This window comes from Capricornis sumatraensis, chromosome 1 (assembly GCF_032405125.1).
Source record: "Capricornis sumatraensis isolate serow.1 chromosome 1, serow.2, whole genome shotgun sequence".
In the NCBI taxonomy this organism is placed as follows: Eukaryota; Metazoa; Chordata; class Mammalia; order Artiodactyla; family Bovidae; genus Capricornis; species Capricornis sumatraensis.
The window spans coordinates 90,407,915-90,435,776 of NC_091069.1; the positions used below are offsets into that span (position 1 = coordinate 90,407,915).

At 39.3% G+C, this 27,862-nt stretch overlaps 1 protein-coding gene and 1 non-coding gene across 29 annotated transcripts in view; both read right to left on the reverse strand.

Annotated features, from left to right (window-relative positions):
* The window catches only part of LTBP1 (latent transforming growth factor beta binding protein 1), a 456,525-nt gene that overhangs the window by 48,503 nt on the left and 380,160 nt on the right, over positions 1 to 27,862 (reverse strand). For 11 of the 28 annotated variants that reach the window (XM_068988396.1, XM_068988386.1, XM_068988501.1 and 8 more), the window contains 3 exons: positions 10,620 to 10,745; positions 7,119 to 7,262; positions 6,952 to 6,957 (listed from right to left, as the gene is read on the reverse strand). In XM_068988396.1, the coding sequence (XP_068844497.1) occupies positions 6,952 to 6,957; positions 7,119 to 7,262; positions 10,620 to 10,745 (276 nt within the window). The remainder of the gene's footprint in view (positions 1 to 6,951; positions 6,958 to 7,118; positions 7,263 to 10,619; positions 10,746 to 27,862) is intronic. The other 17 variants (XM_068988564.1, XM_068988590.1, XM_068988555.1 and 14 more) reach the window with 5 other exon arrangements.
* Positions 23,844 to 23,915, reverse strand: TRNAW-CCA (transfer RNA tryptophan (anticodon CCA)). The gene has a single exon. It is a non-coding gene; the product is annotated as a tRNA-Trp (tRNA).

A 27,862-nucleotide genomic window follows, 5' to 3' on the forward strand; every position in this document is an offset into this window, starting at 1 on the left:
AAGACACGCCAGGAAGAAGGTCCAATAACAAGTGGCTGGAAACAGAGGAGTGTGGGACACGGGAGAGGGGTGGAGGCAAACGTATTTATTTTGGCTGTCCACACCAAGTGGCAATAGTTGACTCGGAGAATAGGTACAACATCCCAGGAGAAGAACAGAGAGTAAAAAGAGGGGAAAATACGCAGAGCTCTCTGGGACATTATTATTTAAGGAATGGCAATAGGAAGAGTCCAGAAGGAGACAGAAAAAGACCAATGTAAATGATAGGAGGATACGGGGAAGAGGAATGTCCTGAAATCAATCAAAGGGAAAAGCGGGAGGGAAGATGAGAAACTCATAGAAGCAGTTTCACCCAGATGAAGGGTCTGAGTGCCTGATCTCAGTGCACTGAGGATGAACTGGAAGACAAGGATTTGGAGGTCAACATGGTGCCAGAAATTATTCCTGGATGGTAACACAGCAGGGGCATTTTCTTTATTGATGTATTTTTATATTTGCAAATTTTCTGAGAATATGCATTGTTTTAAAATGAGAACAAAACAAAGAAATAAAGTAAAAAGGAAGCAGATTTTTAGAAGAATGAGGTATCATGGGGTCTTTGGCCTGGAGAAGCAGAATTAAGTGGAAAGATCCTGGAACTGGGTTCCTGGGCCATTCTGCCAAATATTAGCTATATGACCCTAAAGATAAGATTTAGAAATTCTCTATAGGCCTTGCCTTCCTTCAGTTCAGTTCAGTAACTCAGTCGTGTCCAATTCTTTGTGACCCCATGGACTGCAGCACGCCAAGCCTCCCTGTCCATTATCAACTCCCAGAGTTTACTCAAACTCATGTCCATTGAGTCAGTGATGCCATCCAACCGTTTCATCCTCTGTAATCCCCTTCTCCTCCTGCCTTCAATCTTTCCCAGCATCAGGGTCTTTTCAAATGAGTCAGTTCTTCACATCAGATGGCCAAAGGATTGAAGTTTCAGCTTCAACATCAGTCCTTCCAATGAACACCCAGGATTGATCTCCTTTAGGATGGACTGGTTGGATCTCCTTGCAGTCCAAGGGACTCTCAAGAGTCTTCTCCAACACCACAGTTCAAAAGCATCAATTCTTCAGCATTCATCTTTCTTTATAGTCCAACTCTCACATCCATACATGATTATTGGAAAACCATAGCTTTGACTAGATGGACCTTTGTCGGCAAAGTAATGTCTCTGCTTTTGAATATGCTATCTAGGTTGGTCATAACTTTTCTTCCAAGGAGCAAGTGTCTTTTAATTTTGTGGCTGCAGTCACCATCTGCAGCGATTTTGGAGACCAAAAAATAAAGTCAGCCACTGTTTCCACTGTTTGCCATCTATTTGCCATGAAGTGATTGGACCCAATGCCATGATCTTAGTTTTCTGAATGTTGAGCTTTAAGCCAACTTTTTCACTCTCCTCTTTCACTTTCATCAAGAGGCTTTTGCGTTCCTCTTCACTTTCTGCCATAAGGGTGGTGTCATCTGCATATCTGAGGTTATTGATATTTCTCCCGGCAATCTTGATTCCAGCTTGTGCTTCATCCAGCTCAGTGTTTCTCATGATCTACTCTGCATATAAGTTAAATAAGCAGGGTGACAATATACAGCCTTGACGTACTCCTTTTCCTATTTGGAACCAGTCTGTTGTTCCATGTCCAGTTCTAACTGTTGCTTCCTGACCTGCATATAGATTTCTCAAGAGGCGCGTCAGGTGGTCTGGTATTCCCATCTCTTTCAGAATTTTCCACAGTTTATTGTGATGCACACAGTCAAAGGCTTGGGCATAGTCAATAAAGCAGAAGTAGATGTTTTTCTGGAATTCTCTTGCTTTTTTGATGATCCAACGGATGTTGGCAATTTGATCTCTGGTTCCTCTGCCTTTTCTGAATCCAGCTTGAACATCAGGAAGTTCTTGGTTCACGTACTGTTGAAGCCTGGCTTGGAGAATTTTGAGTATTACTTTACTAGCGTGTGAGATGAGTGCAATTGTGCGGTAGTTTGAGCACTCTTTGGCATTGCCTTTCTTTGGGATTGGAATGAAAACTGACCTTTTCCAGTCCTGCGGCCACTGCTGAGTTTTCCAAATTTGCTGGTATATTGAGTGCAGCACTTTCACAGCATCATCTTTCAGGATTTGAAATAGCTCAACTGGAATTCCATCACCTCCACTAGCTTTGTTTGTAGTGATGCTTCCTAAGGCCCACTTGACTTCTCATTCCAGGATGTCTGGCTCTAGGTGAGTGATCACACCATTGTGATTATCTGGGTCATGAAGATCTTTTTTGTACAGTTCTTCTGTGTATTCTTGCCACCTCTTCTTAATATCTTCTGCTTCTGTTAGGTCCATACCATTTCTGTCCTTTACTGAGCCCATCTTTGCATGAAATGTTCCCTTGAAGAGATCTCTAATCTTTTCCATTCTACTGTTTCCCCCTATTTCTTTGCGCTGATCACTGAGGAAGGCTTTCTTATCTCTCCTTGCTGTTCCTTGGAACTCTGCATTCAAATGGGTATACCTTTCCTTTCCTCCTTTGCCTTTAGTTTCTCTTCTTTTCACAGCTACTTGTAATGCCTCCTCAGACAACCATTTTGCCTTTTTGCATTTCTTTTTCTTGGGCATAGTCTTGATCCCTGCCTCCTGTACAATGTCACAAACCTCCATCCATAGTTCTTCAGGCACCCTGTCTATCAGATCTAATCCCTTGAATCTATTTGTCACTTCCACTGTATAATCATAAGGGATGTGATTTAGGTCATACCTGAATGGTCTAGTGATTTTCCCTACTTTCTTCAATTTAAGCTTCTTTATCTGTAAATAAAGCTGCTGGGCTGGAAAAACATTAAGGTTTTTCTAGATGTAGACATCTAGGACTGTCAGCTTGTTACATGAGAATAAGCTCTACTGTTTAAGGAAACCCTACCATGAACTGTATTAGAACACTTATTTTATAATCCCAATTATAACTCCAATTTATAGATCTTATAATTTCTGACCTTGCCTATGTGCTTTTCTTAAATGAGGAACAATTACTACCTTATGCAAATAACAAGCCCAATTTATGTTTTAGAATGTCTGATCTTGTTCATTTTCTTTTCTTAAAGCAAAGAACACCTGTATTAATTATAACATATATCTTTGTGTTCTTTTCATTATACTTTCCTTTCTAAAAATAAAATTCAGTTTCCCCCCAGAGTATCCTCTGTGCACCAATCAAGCATTTTGTGGGTATGGCTTCATTTGCCCACACAAAATATTTATTGCTTCCTTTAGAGTGCCCAAGGACATAAAGTTCTTACTGAGCAATTATCACAGGCACTGAGGAAATAAAAACATCAGGCTATATTTCATAGTCATATCCTTACAGGTGGTGAGTGGTCTGCTATGGGCCTTTTTAAGGTATTTCTGTTTCAGGTGCTTTTAGGCAATGTACAGCAATGTAAATTAGTGGCCAAAGGCCCAAGCAGTGAAAACATTCAACCCAGACTCCCCAAATTAGGTGGGAGCCTAGTAGTTTAGAAACAAAAATCCTGGGACATTAAAGGTCAAAAGTTACCTGGGACGATGCCCTACTGAAGGTAAGAGTCCTTCTGCCAGCCAGTAGGTGTCCCACCTGTTCTTGGACCCACAAATTCACAAGAAATTGTGACCAGCTCTAGCTATTGGGAAGTTCTCCTGCATACTGATCTGAAATCTGTCTTTCTGGCATCCACTCTTCAGCCCCAGTTCTGTCCTAAGTAATGTATCACTTCAGATAAAGATGCTACTGCACCTTATTGGAATGTCTGTTGCCCTGGGGACATTTAGAGCCAAGTAAAAATATTATGGCCTACAAAGCAAATGTATCTTTTTTTTCCTAATTATTTCCCAGGAAGGATGAGATCTAAGCTTTTAGTCTATCATGTAAAGAATGAAATTAGTTTGAATCCTTGATAAAAACTTTAACTTAAATATGGTACAGCATGTTTTGTTCTAGGTAACAGCAGGTTCTTTGACTGGAAAATGATACACACTCTTTTAATTTAACCAACTTGTTAGATGACCAAATGTTCTCCTGTCCTCTGAAAAACATCCTGGCTATGTCCACAGCAAGTGGAGGGCTCATAGCCAGTTGGCTGTTCTCAGGTGGGTCCACACACTTCTGTTCTAATGTGTTAGCAGTACGCCAACTGTGACTCAGCTATGCTTATTCTCAAACACTCTGTGCCAATGTAATGATTATTGTAATTACATAAGTAAATTGCATATAAACTATTCAAATATGAGTGAGTAGAAGAGTTGTTTCTAGAACAAGTTTAAAGCTTTTAGAAAGATTAAGGTAAAAAAAAGTTATCAAATTAGAAGTGGGTAAGACAACCATAGAAAATTGAGAAAAACTGTGAAAAGCTAAAGTGACTTTGCACTTATTTACTTAGCAAAAGGCCTTTAAATTCTCACTCCCTCTGAAGTGGGTAGTGTAGATAGCACATAATCGATGTGGTTTATGCAAGACAAGCCATACAGAATACAAATGGATTTCTACTCAAAGACAGATCTCAGCTCTTCTTTAGAGATCCAGGAATAAACATAAAATCAGTTCAAGTTTGCCAAGAACCATACAAATTGAGATATGGCAGAAGTCAGAGTTGCCAGGGACGATACAAATTAATAAGCTTCACCAGTTACTAAGGCAGATTATACTGACATGGACCAATAAAACAACCAAGTCTGTACAATATTTGGCAGAAGCCAGAGAACTGTGGGGAAAGTAGGCAAGAAACTCAGAAATTAAAGGATCAGATATAATGTTAAGAGGAAAGAGAAACTATGTATGCATTGGCAGACAAGCTTTATGAAGCTGAGTACTCAAAATGCTGTTCTTTGCAGAAGCAGGAAAGTATTTAGGGAACTCTGGAAGACTTTTCCAGAAAGAGTCAGTCAGTGAGAGGACAAGGAGATAAAGGGAGCAAAGAGGCAAGGCAGGTGATAGGGACTTGATTACAGAAAAACTTAAAAAGTAGAAGATGAGGAATAAGGCTTACAAGAAGAGTTACTATGAAGTTTTAAGTAGTTTACAGTGAGCTTGGGTTCCCTGGTGGCTCAGACGGTAAAGAATCTGCCTGTAATACAGGAGACCTGGGTTTGATCCCTGGAGAGATCCCTGAGGAAGGGAATGGTGACCCACTCCAGTATTCCTGTCTTGAGAATTCCACAAACAGAGGAGCCTAGCAGGCTAGAGTCCATTGGGTCGCACACAGTTGGACACAACAGAGTAATGACACTTTCACTTTCACACTGTACAGTGAGCTAATCCAGTTCATGGAAAATGGCTCAGATGGTCTCATGATCTTATTAAGGCACTATTAATCTCTAAAAATGAAGTCAGCAAACTTTAGGATCGCAGATATCTACCTTAACTGAAGCTAGGTGAACTGAACAAACCCCTTCTTGACATTACTAAAGCACTCTAGCAAAAAAATATTTGCAGTTAAAAAAAATCTACCATCTCCAAAGAGATCATGAAAGGAAGAGAAGTACATAACCCTTATGTGTTTGGATTTTAATACTTCACATAGCACTTCATTATTAACAAATAACTTTTATGTATATAATTTTTTCAAAAACCCATAAAGCTCTATGAGGCAAATATAGCCTTTATTTTACAGGTGAGAAAATCATAGATGTTGAATAATATGCCCAAGCTTGCATAGCCAGAAAACAGTTCTCAGATCAGAACCTGCTCATTCCAATTTAAGTATTCAAAAAAAGTGTGGAAAATAAAGGAAAGAATTAAAATTTCCATTAATTCCAATAATTATCTTTTTATGTCTTCTTTCCATCCCCCTTCTCCACAGACTGCGATCACTGGACTATCTTTTCATTTTTTCACTTGACATTGTATCACAGGCACTTAACATGACTACTAACCTTCATACAGATGACTTAATGACTGCACAATACTGTATGAATTATTCCAGTCACAATAAAACTATGCGGGATGGTGCTACTCTATAGAACCAAAGACAAATAAAAAGGTAGTTACTTCACCAATCCTATTATTGGCCAGCCAGGTTTTTGATACCTTTTTTTTTTTTTCCCATTACAAGTATAGTTAAGACAAAAAGTCTCTTCTTTATGGCTCATAAGTTGCAGGGATGGTCATTGAAGGAAGAGCAACCCCTTCCTCCAGAAATATTTCTTTCCCTGTCACAGTGTTTTAGAATTACTGTCTCTACATTTAATTCTGCACCCATAACCTTTCTGTATTTAATCATTAAGAAGAAAACATGTGTGAATGAAAATATTTTTACATTTTGTTCCCTACTGCTTGCAAAGATAATTGTCTCACACAGGACAAGTATACCCTACTGAGGAAGAGCCAAAGCTTTCTTAGAAGCACGGATAAAATCAACTGGGATTGAGCAAGATAGTAACACAGTCTATGTTTCATTTTATTTGGGTCTCAAAGGACCATTTAGGCTCCTACTTGCCTCAGAACACAATCATATTATAGCCACATGGCACAAACTAAAAGGGTGATCTGGAAATTGACTGATTTATCTGGAAAAGCATCAGCTCTCCATTTCAGTGTATGCCATGATGACACAGTCTAAATCAAATTTTAAACAAACATAATCACAGCCATTCTCTTGGCCAAATTCTAGGAGGTGCGGGGGGGGGGGAACCTTAAAAATTCCAAGTGTAAGGAAGTCTTTGTAGATCCTGAGGGACCTATATGTTGCTTCTAATTTAGAGTAGTGTCAAAATACGTTTCTCCAAGGGCCAAGAGAGAAGAATTATGCAACTGAATGAGATGTTGCCATATTAAGCTCTGAGCTGATGGCTCTCGGTTTTAGGCAATTCCCAGCCAATGTTCTCATCATTTTGGATCCTTCACCCTCCCCACGGCGTCTCTGGGTTGGAAAGCACATTAGAGGTCATCTAGCTCCAACAGTCAGCACCCACGTCTAAAGTCCACTGATAAGGCAGGCCTGGAAACAGCATGAACGCTTCCAGCAGGGTGACAAAATATTTGGTCATTTCTTCCTCACTCCCAGAGTCTTTGGCCCAGACCTGCGTAGGTACAGGTCCCTGGAGAGAAGGCCTCCGTCCAGACAGCGTCACTTACCCATGGAGAGCCGGGAGCGGCACTGCCCGGTCATGGGGCTGTACTCCTGGCTTTCGTCAGCGCACACACACAGGAAGGACCCTTCTACATTTTCACAGAAGGCTTCACCGCACACGCCACTGAGCAGCTCACATTCGTTCACATCTGGAAAAGGGAGCACAGATCAAGTCAGACGTGTTCCTCACCCCTGACCACGCTTGTTTTACCAGCTGGCCATGACTAGTGGTGTCTGCTGGAGCAAGGTGACTCCCCCCACCCAGGAACAATCAAACCCTTCAGCTTTGGGGGGAAGGGGCTCCCAGAGGCAGGGCTGCAAGCTTTGGTTTGTGTGACAGAACAATGAAAACACAAAGCAAGGCTTGCAAACTCCTATTTCGGTTTTAAGGAACAATTCAAAACTGTACAGCAAGCATTGTATGTACACTTTGTTTAATTTTCACTTCCCTGACTTTTGGACATAATGAGGTCTTAAATAACCGGGTACTTCTGTCTCAGTCTTTAATTCAAGAAAAATTAGCAGCACTGGCACTTCAGAAACTGCCGACTTCTTGAAATGCATTTTTAAAATTGTTTACAATCCACTTACATGTCTAAAGATATAGTTCCCTAGCAGCCAAAATGTTCATAACTTGACAACCAGAATTCAGGTTGGGTATCTCTTTGGGAAATGAAGGAAAATCCCCTGTAAGTAGTTATTGGGTTACATTAATCATTGGCAGGAAGCAAATTGGTCCAGTAACTTCTCACTGATATTACCATCCCTTTAAAATTTCTGTTGGTGTTCCACAGTGTAATTTCTATTTCTGCTAGATATTTTTATTTTTACTTAAATATACTTACCTAAAACACTACAAATTCACAGATGAGTCCATTTTATTCAACAGTAGGCAAGTACATAGATATAAAAAAAGGCTATTTTCATGTTTGCCCTTGTCAAATACTACTTTTTATCTTTTCTCCTCTGAAGAAATATTATTAATGAGTGCCCAGTAAACAATGTACCTGGCTTGACATCTGAAACGTTCATGTATTTTATGTATTAAACATGATTAGATGTGTACAAACATCAGCTTTCATGAGCACATTCTAAGATGGTTTATAGAAAGTTAAAAATTTGAGCAATTATCCAAATCATTCAGGGGAAAAATACTACTTTCACCTGAGATACCTGGTTAATTGGACAAAAAGTTTATCTCTCTTGACTTATTTGGATAATTACCTCAGTTTTCCAGTTCACTTTGTATATAAACAGATATAAATCCAATAAGCTGAGTTTTGCTATGAAAAGATATTATGACAAAGCAAAGCAGAGAGTAGGTATGTTTAATCAACCTGGACAGTCATAATTTAGACCAGAAAAATTGACTTCAGAAATTTGCCAGTTTGCATTTATCAATTTTAGGTAACTGTCAAGTGGAATTCTCTACTTTCTAACTTGTATTATTTCCATAGCTATTTAAATCTTTCCTACCAGATGGTATTCATTCAATCAAAACATATTTTCTAGTTTACTTCTATGGTTCAGACTGGAGAGACAATGATGACGTAGGAAGCCTTCAGGGAGCTCCTGCCAATCCTGCCTTCATAGAGCTTAATGTCAAGTCATACAGGCCAGGATAAGCGCTAGGAATGAAAGTGCAGAGCACTATGACAGCATGGAACAGTGGACCTTACGTGCAGTGGTGGGTTAAGGAAGTAATACTGGAACCAAGCTCCATCTGAAGGATGAGTAGATAAGAAGGGTAAGCAGCCAGGGTCCAAGCAGTGGGAACAGAGTGGCCAAAGTATGGTCCCAGAGGGCTGATTCATCTCTTAAACCCCGAAGAACACCCAGTGTGGTGAGGTACAGGTAAGAGGTGCTCAGTTAGTATTTTTCAAAGAGAACCAACAGACAAATATAACAACACGTGTAAGTCTATTAACAAGACAACAGATATTCCTTCTCTAAGGGTGGTATGTTGTGGGTCGAAATGAAACATATACATGGATTTGGTGCGCTCATCTGCCTGGTTAGAAATGAACATTAACCAAGGGCTCAGAAGCTAAGTGGAGTCAGTGGTTTGACATCTGATACCACAATAGGTAACAGTTAACATTTACTGAGCACCTACAGTGGGCCAAACATTAGGCCCCGTCAGGAGACAGACAGACAATGTTCCCAATCACATGGAGCTTGGAAAAAGCAGCTGCAGGCAGCACATACATGATTGATTTATTGCACAAAAGGATTTAAGTATTACAATAGAATTTGCTCAAGGTATTTGGGAAGCGGAAGGAAGGATCATAGCTCAGCTGGAGGGTGAGAAGTGGAACAGGAATGTTACCTGGGAGGAGATGACACTGAACTTCTGGCTTCAGGAATGAATGGGATGGATTGAGGCTCAGGGAAGGGGAGGCCAGGAGGTTATTCTCAGCAAAAGGAGCAAACAACAGCCTAATCACTTCCCAGCTACATGAACAATCATAAGCAGTTTTATGCTGCAGGAACATAACTGGTGAGGAAGCAGGCGGTGAGCCTGAGAATGTGAGGGCCAGACCACAGGACCTATTAAGTCGACATATTTAGTGAATGGCAGATGGTTTTTACCACTGTAATTTAGTGCATAGGAAACTACAGCAGGAACTGGAACAAGTGATTACAACAGTGTTACCTTAAAGGTGGTTACTATTCAAGTGATTTTATTGTTAAATTTCCAAACCAACTTTGTTTCCCCAGTTCAATCTGGATGGGAAATGAACTGCTGCTTTCAGCGCAAATTTCCAAACTAAAACATTGCTGACTCATCCTCAAGTGTCATCTGCCATGTAACGACCAGAGGCAATTTTTCTTAATTAAGAGTAAAGAAAAAGCCCTGTTATCTGTGAAGTGCTGAATTAAATAACTTCTTTCCCATTTACTTGCTCTAATAGCAAGTATGCCTCATGATGAATCTGACTTAAAAAAATCATAGCTGGTCAGAACATGACCTAGGAAGTGGCTTCTTTCATGTGAGCATGTGATGGACCATATTCTAGGACATCTGATGATACTCAAGATTCCTTCCAGCTCTGACAATCTCAGAACAGATGGAAGAACTATGCTTGCACAAGCCAAAGCATCCTTTTACGGGTGTCATTCCTGGAAACAGAAACTCCTGCCAACACGTTTCCTTAAACGCACTGCCTAAGGGAGGTACATTTTGAAGACAGACAAGCTCTACCACACACCAGACTCTATTTCCTGTTCAGGAGGGACTGGAGCGTTCCGCATACCCAGCTAAGAGTTTAAACAGATGCTCTTTTCAATATACATTTAAATTCAAAGTTATGCTTCTCTATTTCTTAACATCCCTAACCATTTCAGAAGCCGCGGGGTCACTGTGCACCTCTCCAAACCATCGACGAGATCAGATTATGATGTCATTCTGCCCAGTTACCTTGCTTCCATCTCTCCTGTGGTTGATGATTTTGATTTCCTCTTGATAGAGAGATGTCGGGAGAAAAAAAAATCTAAGAACTCACCCACACACCCTTGCCCATCCTGTGGGGCCTGAAAGCCCTGATAACAGAGGCAGCGGAAGGAGCCAGCCGTATTGTCACAAAACCCGTGACTGTCACAAATAGTGTTGTTTACACATTCATCAATATCTGCAAAAAAGACATTGACCGTGAGACACAAAACACAGACAAACACTAGCTATTAATGGAGAGACAGAGGTGCTCAACACACCCCAATTAGTATGAGATGATCATGTTTACACAGGATGAACTTTTAAAACATTTTATATATAAATAAAATGTTTTGATGAACATATCTCAACAGACAAAATATTGGGTTCTATGAGAAAGAAAACATTTACTTTTCCTCAGGAAATGTTTTGAAACTGAAAGGACTGCTACACTTGCCGCAGTCCGTGTTTTCTAAATATTTTCGATTTCTCTTCATTTCCAAGGAGAGGATATCCAACAGTGGAAATATGTGCAAGTATTGTCACTTTTTTTTGATTGCTGTAAATACTAATAGTTCTATCTGGCAAATTGGCAGCTGAAATAATTGAGCGATGATTTATTTACTGCTTGAGCAATGATTTATTCAGTTCTAGAGATAATGAATGGGCAGAGGAACCTAGCGGGCCACAAAGAGTTGGATACGACTCAGCAACTGAGCACAAACACTTGGTGAAGTTTAAATAGCATTCCCATGAAGGGAAGGGGGCAGGGGTAGAGAGAGGGAGAGAGGGAGAATCTGATAAGTTCAGCAGTGTAGCCAGCCAGTCCCTGTTACTCTAGAGGAAAGACTTTATTCACAGGGAACCATTTCCTGTCACCAATTTATAGCCACTCAGATATCCTAAATGTCACTGCTGCTCCAACTGATTAGCCAGTGGCCAACTTGTAAGTTCACTTCGTCCTCTATAAACTTGATGATAGTGGTCCTGTGCTTTCTATCTCCTGTTAATAAAAGTGTTCTCGTAAAAGTGAAGTCTCAGTTTTAAAGTCACAAATGGACTTTTCAATACAGTTCTTTATCCTCAGCTGCGCTACTCACTGCCCTCTCCAGTCTCCCATCCCCAGCACTTTCGTTCTCCTTGTTTACGGCCACACTGCACATTGTAACTGCCAGGCTCTCTGTCCTCTCTGCCTCTTGACCAAATAGGTACCAAATACAGTTTGTTTGTTTGTTTGTTTTTTGAGAAACAATCAAGAGAATATGCAATTATTGCATCCAAATACATGTGAACAAGATTTCATGTTTATGTCCAAATAACAAAACGAGGTAACAAATGATAAAGAACATGACAAGTGAAATCACACTCGACAGAATTCAGTTTGGGCAAGTTCATACGGATAAAGTTAAGTTTTTCTAAAAGTTCAAACACCGAGTCAGAAATTTTTCAAGAAAAGAAGACGCACACAATGATATTCAGCAGCTCCCTCACGTCTCTTCCTAACTGTCCAACACTATCAAGCGTAACTTCAGAAACAGTCTCACTTTTGAACTGTGAAATATGAGTGACTATAAAACTTTCTTAATTTTCTCAAAACGGCGTCCCTTCTTAAGGTTGGGCCCTCTCTCCATGCCTACCTGTCACCTCTTCCTCTGGTCCCACCTGCTCATCCTTCTCCTCCATCTTCAATGATTCCTCCCAGGCTCCTTCCCTCACTGCTTTCAAAAATGTCACAATCTCTTAGAAAAGCTTTCATTTAACCACGATGTCCCCTACTGTGCTTTTTCCATTTCTTCTATCCTTGCAAAATGTATCAAAAGAACTACTATGCTCACTGCTTTTATCTCCTAGTATACCTCATCAGTAAAAAGGAAGCAGTAACAATACTAGTAACCTTAATAATACTAGTATGTTTCTAGAATTACTATGATAATTTACAAAATTAAAATGCACAAGGTGCATAAAACACTGCCTACCATATAACTTAGAAAGTGTACATGTTACTATTACCCTTATAATTATCACTCCTCTTCTTACTCTTCCCTGACTGACCTACACTCTGTCTTTCTAACTCTATCCTTTGAGAAAAACCACCAGCAGGCAACCTATCATGAAATTCAGTGATCATTTTCTAGTCAGTCATCATCACATCTGGTCACCTTTCTCCTTAAACTCCCTTTTCAGGACCCCTGATGGAAGATTATTCTCGTTCTACCTTTAGCCTCCCAGGCTCACTGAGCCTCACCCTTTCTCAGCCTGAAGGTGGTGCCTGCCAGGGCTCAGGCCGGCCCTCCCTGTGACCTGCTTTAGTCCCCAAAACTCCCTTGTCCTCTGCTCTCCACCCTCTCCACAGACGTCACGTGGCATGAATTCAGTCCTGGTCTCTGGCCAAGATCCTTCTTATTCTTGATCATTCCCATTTCATCTTCTGTTATCATCTCAAATTCACTATTCACTGTCTTCCTTCTAAACCCCACTTCCTGACTTTCCTGAGCAATCTCTCTGACCTCTGCCCTTTTTTTTAAACCTCTACATCTTACCCCAACTTGAATGGAAAAACTCAACGAAATGATTTCACATCTTAAAAAAAAAAAAAAAAAAGTGAATCTTCCTTGCAGCATCTAACACAAAGAAGACACTTATTAAATCTGTCCTGATGGATTTTCAATGTCAGCATCAGGCTGGGATCACAATTGATTTACTAGTCATAACCACGAGAGACGGGATTGCACTGTGTCATCAAGTCACTTCACACCGGCCACTGCTCGTTTTAGACTTCTTGAAATGGGCATTTGTTGAAGAGATTACGTTATTCATTGAACCACAGGATTTGAGGGCTGGAAAGAAACTCAGAAGTGCTTTAATTACCATTTGCATGCTGATGGTTTCCCAATCTCTCTCAAGGGTCTGCCCTTCAGAACCCTTTATCTAATATCTATTGGACACAGTCATAGTAAATGAACTCCCTACTTCTCTCCCCCTCAGCTCACCTCCATTTCTCCTGTATTCCTGTCTCCTGAGAGCCCAAGCTGTCACCCCAGCCAGGAACCTTAGTGTCAATTCTTCCTTCTCTCCTACTCCTTTTCCCTTCCGAATCCTACCCTCTTATCTTTCCTGGTATTTCTCATCCCCCTAATTGGTTTCTTTATCTCCAGTTTTGTCTGCCTCCCTCAAATCCATTCTCCAGGGGATTTCCCTGGTAATCCGGTGGCTAAGACTCTGCTCTTCCAATGCAGGGAGCCTGGGTTTGATCCCTGTGCAGGGAACTATATCCTACATGCAGTAACTAAGAGCTCACATGCCACTACTAAAGATCCTGCCTGCCACAGCTGAGACCAAAATTAATTAATATAATTAACACAACCAAATTAATTAATTAAGTTAACTTGAAAAAATCCATTCTCCACCAAACTGCAAACCTGCCAGGGATATTCCCTCACTCAGAATGTTCTATACCATTTTGAGGCTAGAGAATACGGACCACTATCTATAACAGAGTACCGTTCATCATCGGGCATCTGGCTACACATTTGGCCATAGTTCTTACCTAACTTCTTGCCTAATTCATGCTTCAGCCCTATGAGCATAAGTACTAGAGTTCTTTGGAAACGCTATACTCTTCAATTTCTCACTGACTTTGTGCTCACACCTTTCTCCACTAGAAATTCTCCCCTCTGCCCACTTTGTTCAGAAACTGTCCCTGGCCCTCTTCTGTGGTAGATTTCAGGGCCCATCCTTTGTGCTCCCAGAGTATGTGGGAACACTATAGTGCTTAACAGGGCTACTTCTGGGGGTAGGGAACCTTCAACTCAACCTCACCAGCAGCTTATTCCCTTCTAAAATGGGACAGTGGACAGTAAAAGAGGAGGAAGGGGAAATGGTGTCTAGAAACCTGGTGGCTTTTCAGTCCAGATTCTTGAAGTAAACTCTCTTGCTTTCCTTTTTATTATTTCTTTTATTCATTCAAGATGATGATTTCTTGTTAATGACAGTCAGCTCAAGGACTGAATAACTGATCTTAAGGTGAACAAGTTCTGCATTGGTAATGAATTACTGGGCGTCTTGCAGTCTCAGATTTACTGTAATAGTGACTAACAGAGAAAGTTCAGATGAGCAATATTTTGGACTTCAATGAATAGGAAAAAATAACCTAAAATGCTTGGAGACCAGCTCTTCAACAACTATTTTATGAAAATGATATACTCTAGCTCTCTGCAGTTCCATGCTTTCAACAATGAGGTGAGGTAATAGCTTAATAAGAGGATGTTTGTTTCATGTCTCTGACTAATGATCTATATTTAAAAGCCCCATTATTTCATTAGAATTTTCTTTGATGACAAGATATTTTTCCACTGTTAGTCCTATCTATAAACAGATTCATAAGAACTGCCACATTGAAGATTAACTCTAAGGCTAAAGGTTAAGAAAATGTATTATACTAGAATAAAAGCCTGACCAAGATGCATACTTTAGTCTGCTTTTGCTGAAACTGAACTTTGAATATGAAACTAAATTTTGAACGATTCAAATATCACAGGTTTTCTTTTTGCTTAATGAAGGATGACTCTAGTAAGTTACTAAAAGAAATCTGCTTAGGCGTCTGTAAAAGTCATATATGATATTGTCTATCACCAGCTACACTGTCTACCCAGCAAGCGATACAGGAGTAACTGTTCAGCGATCTCTCAGCTGACAACCCAGATGAAGCTGATACATCAGTGTAAGCACTGATTTCTCATGCACATTTTTGCTATTTATATTTTACTAAGCAAGGCAGATATAAACATTACCATTTCAATGAAAATGAATTCAAGAAAAGAATTGTGCAGACCAAAGAAAGCAGATCATTGATGTGAATTCTCCAATAACAAGATTACACAAAGGTCAGAAAGTGAAACAGAGCATAATCCTGGGCAAATGCAACTGCCAGGGGCTCATTTTTAAAGGAGGAGTGTTGCCAATGACCCACACAACCATACACTTTGAGGATCTTAACCATTGCGCTACTTGGTAGACCAGTGATCCTTGTCTGTATGCTTTTTTTTTTTTTTTTGGTGTATAATTGCTTTACAATGTTGTGTTAATTTCTGCTTTATATCAAAGTGAATCAGCTATATGTATACATACACCTGCCCCCTCCTCATGAGCCTCCCACACACTCTCTCCCACCGCATCCCATCCGTCTCTACTTAGTCCATTTTCTCAATGGACCAAAGGCTTTTCAAAACCTACTGATTGTTACTAGGGATTCTACACAGCAGAGCAGAACTCCAACCTTTTACTGTCCCTCAACTCTCACTTAGGTAAAATGAGCTGTGAAATAAGGTTAAAGTACAGAGAGGAGACATGATTTTCTAAAAGGGGCTGAAGTCAGGTAACTCTTATTTACTAATAAAGAAATTACAACTGTGTTTAAAGACCTGAACAATAAAATACATAAGACATCAATGATCCATCAAATATTTTGTATTATAGGCACAATAGTCTAAGTACATGGGGATAAGGGGTATTTGTGTATATTCGGTCAATAAAATGATGTGGCTTTCTTTGTTTCAGATATACTCTTCCATTTTTTGTTTCGAATTAAAGCAAGTCTTTTTCTCATTTTCTTAAGATCTCCTACCTTTGCTTTGTTGATTTTCCTTTTTCTTATTCCAAGTAGGACATATCCACCTATTCAAGGAAGGAGCTCTCTGACAAGCCTTCTTTCTGCTGCCAGGGCTCTTGAGAGAGGGGGATGACGGGAATGGGGTGTCATTTTTGGTAAAGGACGACTCACAGGAAAATCTCCACAGCCTTTGTATGGTTGGAAAGAAGAAGCCTTCCTGTCATCAGAGTATTTTTAGATTAATGAAAAGGTTCATCTCAATTTGAAGAGGCTTTGATGATTACCTGGTTCAATTTCTTCATTTTAAGAACCAGAAAGCTGAAACCTACAAAGGAGAAGTAACTTGCCTCAAAGTAACCCAGTCAATCAGTGTTAGAGCTGACAAAGAAGCAATGCCTAGTGAAGGAACAATCTTCTGAATCTAAGTTTGTGACTGTACCTACCACATCTTATCTCCCACCATGGTGATGGTTATTGAAGGTCATCTGAGAGAATGAACAGAATTAACTCAAATGTGAGTCCATCAAGTACCCTGGGACATATGCACTTCAAAGATGCAAGTCAGAAAACACACTCCTTGACTTACCACTTACTGACTTGCAGTTTAATCAAGTACCCTCCTCTTGTTCTTTAACAAGGCCTTAACGTCCAGTATCATCATACCTGAAATCTAAAGATCTGAGGTACTGTAGGTGCTGAAGATGTTATTTTTCTAGGCTACCCTTGCAAAGAAAGACCTGTCAAGCACCAAGGGTGTGCAAGCCACAGAATGTCCCAGGGCCATGTCTAGCACTGGTGCTCTCTGGATCTCTCTGTAAGATGGAATGACCCAGTGTTTCAGCCCAAGGATTCCTGACCAACTGAATGGGTTAAATATTTGGCACTAGAATATTAGAACAGAGTCACAGAAAGGGGGCTTACACTGGAAGGGAGTGCATGGATCCCCCCATGAGGAGCCATCATACTCTTTACTGAAAGGAACGGGAGCAGGCAAGGAGACAGTAAACCCCAGCCAAGAAGTGGGACTGAACAATGTTAAACCAGCTGAACAGATGCCCAAAGGAATTTTTAAATGGCATGGTTGATGGCCCAAAAGAGATTAAGGTCTCCCTCACAGCAGAGGAGAGAAGCCAGGATTAAACGGAAGATGAGCGCAGGCCGAAAGAAAAAAAATACAATTTAGCCAATAGGAAATTAAAAACTGGATTTGGAGATGATCCAGACAACACAATAGGATATGGAAAGCGCCTTTTTAAAAAAAGGTCCACTGAGGTCTGGCAGCATCAACAAGGCTGAAGAATATGGGCCTTATGTGTTATGGAAAATTACTTTGTTCTGGGAAATGGGGATGAGCCAGAAAACAGCAGACGGCATCTTTGTGCAGAGTGTGCCTGCCATGCTGCTGCAGGACAGATGAGTGGGGGACAAAACCAGAGGACCATGATGGTCACAAGCATGTTTTGAAAGCCAGCAGCCTAAAGGTCAGCAATGAGAAACGACAGAAGTAGAGCAAGTTATTTCAAATCCAACTTTCTAGCCCCCAAATTCTGGAAAACAAGGCTGGCCAATGAGAGGTCAATTTTTTTTTTCTTCCCAGCCTTCAAATGCATTACTTTAAAACAGATTCACTTAATCATTCTTTTAAAATTACCCCGAGCAGCCTCCCAACTGATATCTGAGAATAGCTAGAAATTCCCAAGAAACAAAACCAAAAATTTGCTCTGATTTTAATCAATCAATACATGGATAACAGATTAACCAGTCAGAGTTAAAGATAGACTAATGGAAAACCACCTTAAAAATCACCATCATCACCATCCCAGTCAACATATCCAATGATATAAGATTCATCCTCGATCACCTCCCAACGTACAAGCATTGAGCTCCTCTGATTTTCTCTTCTGTTCATCTCCAAGCTCTCCTCTCTTCTCCAGTCTTACTCAGGGCCTCCTCACTATCATTTGAAATCTTGCAAAGGCATTCCAATGGGGTTTGTGCCCTCAGCCACTCACTACAACTCCAAACCCATCCTCCACAATGAGAGAATGATTAACCTATTGAAATGGCCCAGTTGGTAAAGAATCCACCCACAATGCAGGAGACACCAGTTCAATTCCTGGGTTGGGAAGATCTGCTGGAGAAGGGATAGGCTAGCCACTCCAGCAGCCTTTGTGGCTCAGCTGGTAAAGAATCTGCCTACAATGCAGGAGACCTGGGTTCAATCCCTGGGTTGGGAAGATCCCCTGGAGAGGGAAAGGTTACCCACTCCAGTATTTGGGCCTGGAGAATTCCATGGACTGTATAGTCCCAGTTCAGTTCAGTCACTGTTGTGTCCGACTCTTTGCAATAGCAAAGACCACAGCACACCAGGCCTCCTGTTCATCACCAACTCCCGGAGTTTACTCAAACTCATGTCCATTGAGTCAGTGATGCCATCCAACCTCATCCTCTGTCATCCCCTTCTCATCTGCCATCTCATCCTCTGTCGTCCCCTTCTCCTCCTGCCCTCAATCTTTCCCAGCATCAGGGTTTTTTCAAATGAATCAGCTCTTCACATCAGGTGGCCAAACTATTGGAGTTTCAGCTTCAACATCAGTCCTTCCAATGAATATTCAGGACTGATTTCCTTTAGGATGGACTGGTTGGATCTCCTTGCAGTCCAAGGGACTCTCAAGAGTCTTCTCCAACACCACAGTTCAAAAGCATCAATTCTTTAGCGTTCAGCTTTCTTTATAGTCCAACTCTCACATCTACACGTGACTACAAGAAAAACCATAGCCTTGACTAGACGGACCTTTGTTGGCAAAGTATTGTCTCTGCTTTTTAATATGCTGTCTGGGTTGGTCATAACTTTTCTTCCAAGGAGTAAGTGTCTTTTTTATTTCATGGCTGTAATCACCATCTGCAGTGCTTTTGGAGTCTGTATAGTCTATGTGGTCATGAAGAGTCAGACACAACTGAGTGACTTTCACTTTCACTTTTAAAGCCCCTTCAGGTTTTCTCCAGGGATAACAGTACAAAGGCCCTTGCCATATGGCCTCTGGAACTCATCCGTATTCAACTCTCAGTTTATTTGCTTTTCTAGCTGACCCCTCTGCTCCTGTATCTTCTACTGCCCTCTCTCCCTGTCTACTGGATCATTCCCTCAGGATCTATTAATAAAATTTCATGCTATTATCCTAAACATGGCCTCAGGTCACACACAATCCCTTCAGCCAGAGCCACATTTCTCACTCCTTTTAACAGCCAAGATTCTGGACTACTCTGCTAGTTCTCATTTGCTCTTGGGTGCCTCCAGTATTTAGGACTCCACCAAAATGGCCCTTGATAAGGTCATCATTTTGCAAAATCCAAAGGAATTTGTGCCAGTACCATAATGTCTTGATGACTGTAGCTTTGTAGTAGAGTCTGAAGTTGGAAGGTTGATTCTTCCAGTTCCATTCTTTTTTCTAAAGATTGTTTTGGCTATATGAGGTCTTTGTGTTTCCATACATGTTGTGAAATTATTTGTTCCAGTTCTGTGAAAAATACCATTGGTAGTTTGATAGGGATTGCACTGAATCTATAGATTGCTTTGAGTAGTATACTCATTTTCCCTATATTGATTCTTCTAATCCAAGAACATGGTATATTTCTCCATCTATTTGTGTCATCTTTGATTTATTTCATCAATGTTTTATAGTTTTCTATATACAGATCTTTACAGATCAGCAGAACAAAACAGAACATCCAGAGATAAATCCACACACCTATGGATACCTTATCTTTGACAAAAGAGGCAAAAATATACAACAGAGAAAAGACAGCTTCTTCAACAAGTGGTGCTGGGAAAACTGGTCAATTACATGTAAAATAATAAAACTACAACACTTTCTAACACCATACACAAAAATAAACTCAAAATGGATCAAAGATCTAAATATAAGACCAGAAACTATAAACTCTTAGAGGAAAACATAGGCGGAACAGTCTGTGACATAAATCACAGCAAAATCCTCCATGATGCTCAGTGTCACTCATTATTAGAGAAATGCCAATCAAAACCACAACAAGGTATCATCTCACACAGGTCAGAATGGCCATCATCAAAAAGTCTACAAACAATAAATGCTGGAGAGGGTATGGAGAAAAGGGAACCCTCTTATACTGTTGGTGGGAATGCAAACTGGTACAGCCACTATGGAGAAGTGTGGAGATTCCTTTAAAAACTAGGAATAGAACTGCCATTATGAGCCAGCAATCACACTGCTGGGCATAAATCCCAAGTAAATCAGAACTGAAAGAGACGTGTGTACCCCAATGTTCACTGCGGCAATATTTACAAAGCTAGGACATGGAAGCAACCTAGATGTCCTTTGGCAAATGAATGGATAAGGAAGTTGTGGTACATATACACAAGGGTATATTACTTAGCTATAAAAAGGAATGCATTTGAATCAGTTCTATGAGGTGGATGAAACTAGAGCCCATTATATAGAGTGAAATAAGTCAGAAAGAGAAAGACAAATACTATATATTAACACATATATATGCAAGGAGATCTAACCAGTCCATTCTAAAGGAGATCAGTCCTGGGTGTTCTTTGGAAGGACTGATGCTGAGGCTGAAACTCCAATACTTTGGCCACCTCATGCGAAGAGCTGACTCATTGGAAAAGACTCTGATGATGTGAGGGATTGGGGAAAGGAGGAGAAGGGGATGACAGAGGATGAGATGGCTGGATGGCATCACCAACTCAATGGACATGAGTTTGAGTGAACTCCAGGAGTTGGTGATGGACAGGGAGGCCTGGCATGTGCAATTCATGGGGTTGCAAAGAGTCGGATACGACTGAGCGACTGAACTGAACTGAACTGATGGACTTGAGAAAGATGGTAATGACGATCCTACATGCAGGGCAGCAAAGGAGACACAGATGTAAAACACAGACTTTTGGACTCAGTGGGAGAAGGCAAGGGTGGGATGATTTGAGAGAACAGCATTGAAACATATACATTAGCATACATAACCAGATGACCAGTGCAAGTTTGATGCATGAAGCAGGGCACTCAAAGTCTGTACTCTGGGACAACCCAGAGGAGTATGAGGGGAGACGGATGTGGGAGGAGGGGTTCAGGATGGAGGGACACATGTATACCCGTGGCTGATTCATGTTGATGTATGGCAAAAAACATCACACTCAGTGGTATTTAATGCACTTGACAACTCTCCTCTTCTTAAAGTACTCTCTTCCACTAGATTCCATGGTCCTATATGCTCCTGGGTTTTCTCTGGCCATATTTCCATACTCTTTCTCTTTTACTTGACCCTAAATAATGTTTCTCAGGACTTAGTCCTAGGCCTTCTTTTCTTCTCATTCCATGGTCTCTCTTGATGGCCTCATCCATTCTAATAGCTTCAAACACCATCTATATTTGAGGATTTCAATTCGAATCTCCAGCAAAGACCTTCTTTTCTAAACATCAGATCTAACTTGATCCAGTTGCCTGACTGTCACACCCATATGGATATCTCAAGAGCAACTCTGATTCAATACACCCAAATGATACTGTCGATCTTAAAATTTTTCCTTCATCTTTCAACATGTAAAGAAATAGTGCCACCAAATATCTACTTGTTACCTCTAGAACCAGGGATCTATTCTCAACATTCCATTTCCTCCTTCCCCTCCATCCAAGCCAACACTATGTTCTAATCCAGTACCAGGGTCTATCTCCAAAACATTTGATACGTTCATTTCTTTCCATATCACTGTTACTGCTCCAGTCTGATCTACCAATATGTCTGGTCTGAACAACATCTAAGAATATGCCCTTACTTTTCTCTTGCCCTTTTAATCCCATTTCCAAACAGTACCCCGGGCAACATACAGTTTAAAAATATAGAGTATTGAATAACATCAAACCTAAGAGTTTATTTTATATATCACCAAAAAAGAAAAGAGCTCTGCAAATTCAATTATTTCCTAGTGTTTATTTTTAAACAAATCACATCAACTGAAAGAAACATTCCTATATTAAAACGTGAGAAAAATACACATCTTAGAAATTATGGAATATTATCACAGTCCCGCTTAAAATCTGCTAGTATGTTTCAGTTATTCTTAGAATGATATTCAAACTCATAATGTTTCCTGTGAGGCTTTATACATTCCGTCCCTGACCCTTCAGTCTATCCCTCACTATGCCTCCCTCCAAGCACCAGGCTTTGGTCATTCTCATTTCCCTGAAAGCTCCTAGTACTTTCCTGCCTCGGAGCCTTTGCCCTTCCTACAACTCCAACCAACCTCACTCTTCCACAGGTAACTCAATCCTCAGGGCTCAGCTCAAATGCCCTGTCTTAAGAGACCTTCAGGTGAAATGAATGAGCTTTCCCTCCTCTCTCCTCTCATTGTCTAGACTATTCTTTCCCTTGCAGCAGCTTAATGATATGTGGTCATATGTTTTTTGAAACACTTATTTGAGTATTTACTGCTTGCGTCCTGCGCATGCATTTCCTAGAGGGCAGAGACCGTGTCTGTTTTGCTAATTACTGTGTGTCCATATCCTTGAACAAAGTCTGGCACATAGTAGGTGTGTAATGGCAACATTAAACATAATACCATTGAATACAAAAGCAAGCAAGCCTTTCACAATCCAGCCTTTGCTGACCTCTTCAGCTATATCTTATGCATCACTTTATCCCCCATCTCACACATGCAACTGAGAGGACTTACTAGGTCCCAAAACCCATACGGTATTTCATGTCTCCAAGTCTTTGCTCATGGCATTTTTCTGCCAAGACACACTCCTCTCCCTTTCCCCCTGCCACTCTCAGGCCCTATTTTTCATCCAGATAATCTTCCTTTGCCCTCCAAGCTCTTCTAGATTCAGCTGGACCTTCTTGGGGGCATTCTGACCCAACCTTAAGTCAAAAAATGTGTCTGCACACAGGCTCTTCCTGCCCCTCACTAAACACTTAGGAAGATCTTAAGTGATGACATTAGTAACAAAATGCAGGGCTGAGCACTCAAGGCCACAGCATAGGAGAAAGAACCACAGGCACAACGGGGCTGGGCTAGAAAAACCACTAATGACCTAGCCATTTCCCATGCCATCGGAGAACAACAGTCAAATTAAAGCTGCCCTGAAGACAGTTTAAAAAGCAGAATTTATAATGTAAGAATTTGTATGTTATATTTTCAAATGCCAACTTAAAATGCTCTTCTAGAATGAAGATAAAAGGACAAACTAATGGGCAAGAAAACATTCATTTTCATATCTCAGATATATGAAAGATTTAAATTTTTTTAAAAAGCCCACAAAGATTAAAATACTATAAGAAATATACAGTTGTTCACAACAGGACAGGGAAAATGACCAAGTAGAAAGCAACGAAAGAAATAACAGCATTATAAAATTAAAAGGCAAGTTAACAAATGAGAAAAACATTTGTAAAACAGATAAATGACTATTATCCTTAGTACATATAAATCAGAAAAACACCTCAGGTAGGTAAAAAAAAAACCTCACAGAAAAAAAGGGGATAAATATAAAAGAAGTTAAAGTGAAAAGAAAGTGAAAGTGAAGTCACTCAGTTGTGTCCAATTCTTTGCGGCCCCGTGGACGGTAGCCTACCAGGCTCCTCCAACCATGAGATTCTCCAGGCAAAAATACTGGAGTGGGTTGCCATTTCCTTCTCCAGGGCATCTTCCCAAACCAGGGATTGAACCCGGGTCTCCCGCATTGGAGGCAGATGCTTTAACCTCTGAGCCACCAGGGAAGCAAATTAAATGAGATATAATTTTCTTATCAAATTAACAGAGGAAAATATGAATGTGAGTTTCTTTTTGGAGAGAGTGTTAGAAGATAGGAGGTCTCACGGGGTTCTAGTGGAAGCAGAAACTGGTACACTTCTGGAAAGCAAGGAGCTCACATATGTTGTTAAGACCCATAAAGCTGCTAATATTCTTTAATCTTGTAATTAAATGTCTTAGAATCTACTCCAGGGATAGGATAATTGATGAAAAGAAATATTTAAGTTTCTTCATAAAGCATTAAACAGCAGCAACAATAACAAAGGACAGAGTTTATATCTCCATAATTAGGAGCATATATTTAAAAATATAGAGTGTAATCATATGATGGAACTATGTAAAAATTAAGAAGATATGAATATCAGAAAAATAAAGATAAAAAGCATATGATCTTACTATAACATTTAAATACTGAAAACTATAAAAAAGAAATAGACCAAATAGTAACTGGTTGGTTGACAAATGTTTTTCTTTTTCACTTTTTATCATTTTCTAAGTTTTTCAGAATAAACACATATTACTCTTATTTGTTTGCAATCAACTATCTGAAGACATGAAAGCAAAAAATATTCTACTTGAATATGTATCTTAGTATATTCTACATTCTAACAGCAATGAGTGAAGTAAAACTGTGCAAGAGGAGAATAGACATTCATAAATATTCTAAAATATTGAAAAACTTGTAATGTTTAAATAATTCTTCCAGTTGACAAGAAACTGAATGTTGAATTTTAAAATAAACTGTTGAATTTTAAAATAAACTGTTTTGCTTGAAATGATAAAAAAAAATTACTTAAGAGAAAATGCTGCTGATCATTATTAAGTTAGGAAATATTTTAAGTTAGAAAACCATAGCAGTTTTCAACAACTGCAGCTGCAACTGAAAACAATGCAGCAAACAAAAAAATCTTTAGGTGCTTTTTAATCTAAAAAAGTATGTTTTTCTTTTTTTTTTTTTTTTTGGCATACAAAGCTATATTTGTTTCCTTTCAAAATCTCTGGAGACCCTGCCATAAGTACAGTCTTCTGTACATGAATTCAGAGATTCTGTTGAATGAAAAATAAACACTTTGGAGCCAATCCCTTCCTCAAATATAAATGGTAAACTGCCAACTATAAATATTTTCTCTCTGGAGATTTTACTTTTCTACTGTATACAGATAAGTATTGTATAGAATTTCACTTTTCATTATGTGAAAGTAGAACTTCGGCCAATATGTTTTAGATCCCAAACAACTTTTGGTGCATTGTATTTTCCTTTCATTCATTATTCAGTTAAAAAATCATAGGAAAGCATTCTTTCAAAAACATATTTAAAAAACAGGGTTGGGAATGATATAATAAAAAATACTCTAAAATGTAGAGGTAGGAAAGAAAGGAAAAGGAACAAAGAGATGAGACAAATGGAATACAGAGGTTGAGACAGATTTGAATCCTCCAAATACCACTAGTTAAATGTATACAAACTGAATTGTATACATGAATTAGAAAAGAACTGGTATATCCTTTTTATAAGAGAAAGAACCTTTAACTATAAGAATACAAAAATATAGGAAAAGATACATTGTGTAAAATCTAATTGAAAGAAAGCACATGAAAGATACAGTAGATTTAAAGGTCAATAGATTTAAAGGTAAGATGCATTGATAGAAAAAGTGATACTTCAAAGAGATGAAAGGTTCGATCCACCAGGAAAATACAAAAATTCTATATCTAATTAGACTGCCAGAAAATATATAAAACAAAATCCAGCAAACTAAAATCAGAAACAGATACATCTCCATAACAATGGAGATTATAAAATAATCCCTCAGTAAATTATGTAATAGGCAGACAAAAAACAATGGAGTTATAGATGATATGAGCAACAACATTTACAATTTATTACCACTTCTACTAGTACCTTAGTAGAGGTACTAGAAAGTATTAGGGAAGAAAAGGTGTAATTATTGAAAGAAAATTAGACTAACTTAAAAATAGCTGAAATAACACTTTTTCAGCTAAAACATAGTGGTTTATGTACAAAATCCAAAAGAATCTGAAGGTAAACTACTACAAATAAGTAAATTCAGTAATGTCATGGATACAAGGTCAATGTACAAAAATCAAATGTAGCTCTATACACTGGTAAACAATTATAAGGGTTAAAAACCACTTTAAATACCATTTACAACAGAATAAAAAATATTAAAAACCTCAGCATAAGTCTAAATACATTGTGCAAGACTATACACACAAAAGCTGCAACAAAACACCACAGTAAATGAAAGAAAATCTAAACAAACTGAAGGATATGTCTTTTTTGTGGACTGGACGACTCAGTATTGTAAAATATGAAACTTCCCAGATTAACCTGTTGAGTCAATGCATTCCAATCCAAATCCCTAGAGTTTTGGTTTTTTGTTTGTCTGTTTTTTGGTGAAAATCAATAAGCTAATTATAAAACTTACACAGAAATGCAAAGGGCCAAGAATAGGCCTGACAATCTCAGTGAAGAACAAAATACTATAATTTAGAATTTACAGCACCATATATTTAAATTTATTATAAAGCTATATATATAAAGCTATACTGTAAATTTATATATACATTTACTATAATTAAGACAGTATGCTACTGGTGCAAGGGTAGATAAATAAACCTATGGATAATGAAGAAGGAGGAAATAGGCCAGTCTACATTTGAACACACGTTTCCTGACAGAGTTACCACTGTAGATCAGCGGGAAAGGGATATGCTTCTCAAACAGTGATGACCCAAATGGAAATCCATTTAAGAAAAGAAGTAAATCCTGACCTCTATTTCATAACATATGCAAAGATCAATTTCAGGGCAAGGACAGTTCCAAATGTAGAATATGAAATACAGCTTTCAGAAGAAAATACAAAAGAATATCAAAGATTACAAACACAAAAAGTACTGATCTCAAAATAATCAAAATAATAGAAACTTCATTAAAATTAAGTTCATCTGAAGTTACCATTGACAAGATTGTTGTATTTAGCATCTCCTTTGGAAGGGATGTGTTATACAGAAGCAGACAAATGAAACAATACTGAAAGAGCCAATATAAAGGTATGAAAACTTGTTCTACAGCAATCCTCACAAGAGAAATGCAAATGGACACCATGACGAGAGCCCATTACTTAGCGTGACTAATCGTTAAAAGGACTAACCATTCCAACTTTTGATAAAGATGTGGCACTGGAAGTCTCACACTCAGCTGGTAGCAGTGTAAGTTAATACTCTGAAAAACTGGCTATGAAAATGAGACATACATATGATCTATGACCTATAAATTACATGTGTGCATACTAGGTCGTTTCAGCCATGTCCAGCTCTCTGTGACCTTACAGACTGTAGCCCTCCAGGCCCCTCTGTCCATGGGATTCTCCAGGCAAGAATACTGGAGTACACAACCAGGTAACATCCAACAGAAATGAGTGATTATGTCAATTGAAAGGCATGCTCAAGATTAGTCACTAAAGCTCTATTTACAACAGTCCCAAAGTAATCCAAATGCCCATCAACAACAGAATGGCTACATAATTGTAGTATATTCATACAAAGAAATATGTGACAATGAAGTACTGCTACATGTAACACAGGTGAAGTTTACAAGCATACTGATGCACAAAATAAGCCAGAGACAAATGAGTAACTACTACATGACTCTATGAATATAATGTTCAAAAACAAGCACAACAAAGCCCTGGTAATGCAGACAAAACTGTGGGTACTTTGAGGAGGGGATGGGTAATAATTGGAAAGAAGCTTGAGAGGGGGTTCAGGAGGCTTGCTACCAAGTGTGCTCACTCTGAAAGTTTACCAAAAGTGCCCTATGACTGATTCATTTTTCTTTATATATTTTAAGCAATTTAAAATGCTACTGGAAAGAAAAAAAGCCAGTCCA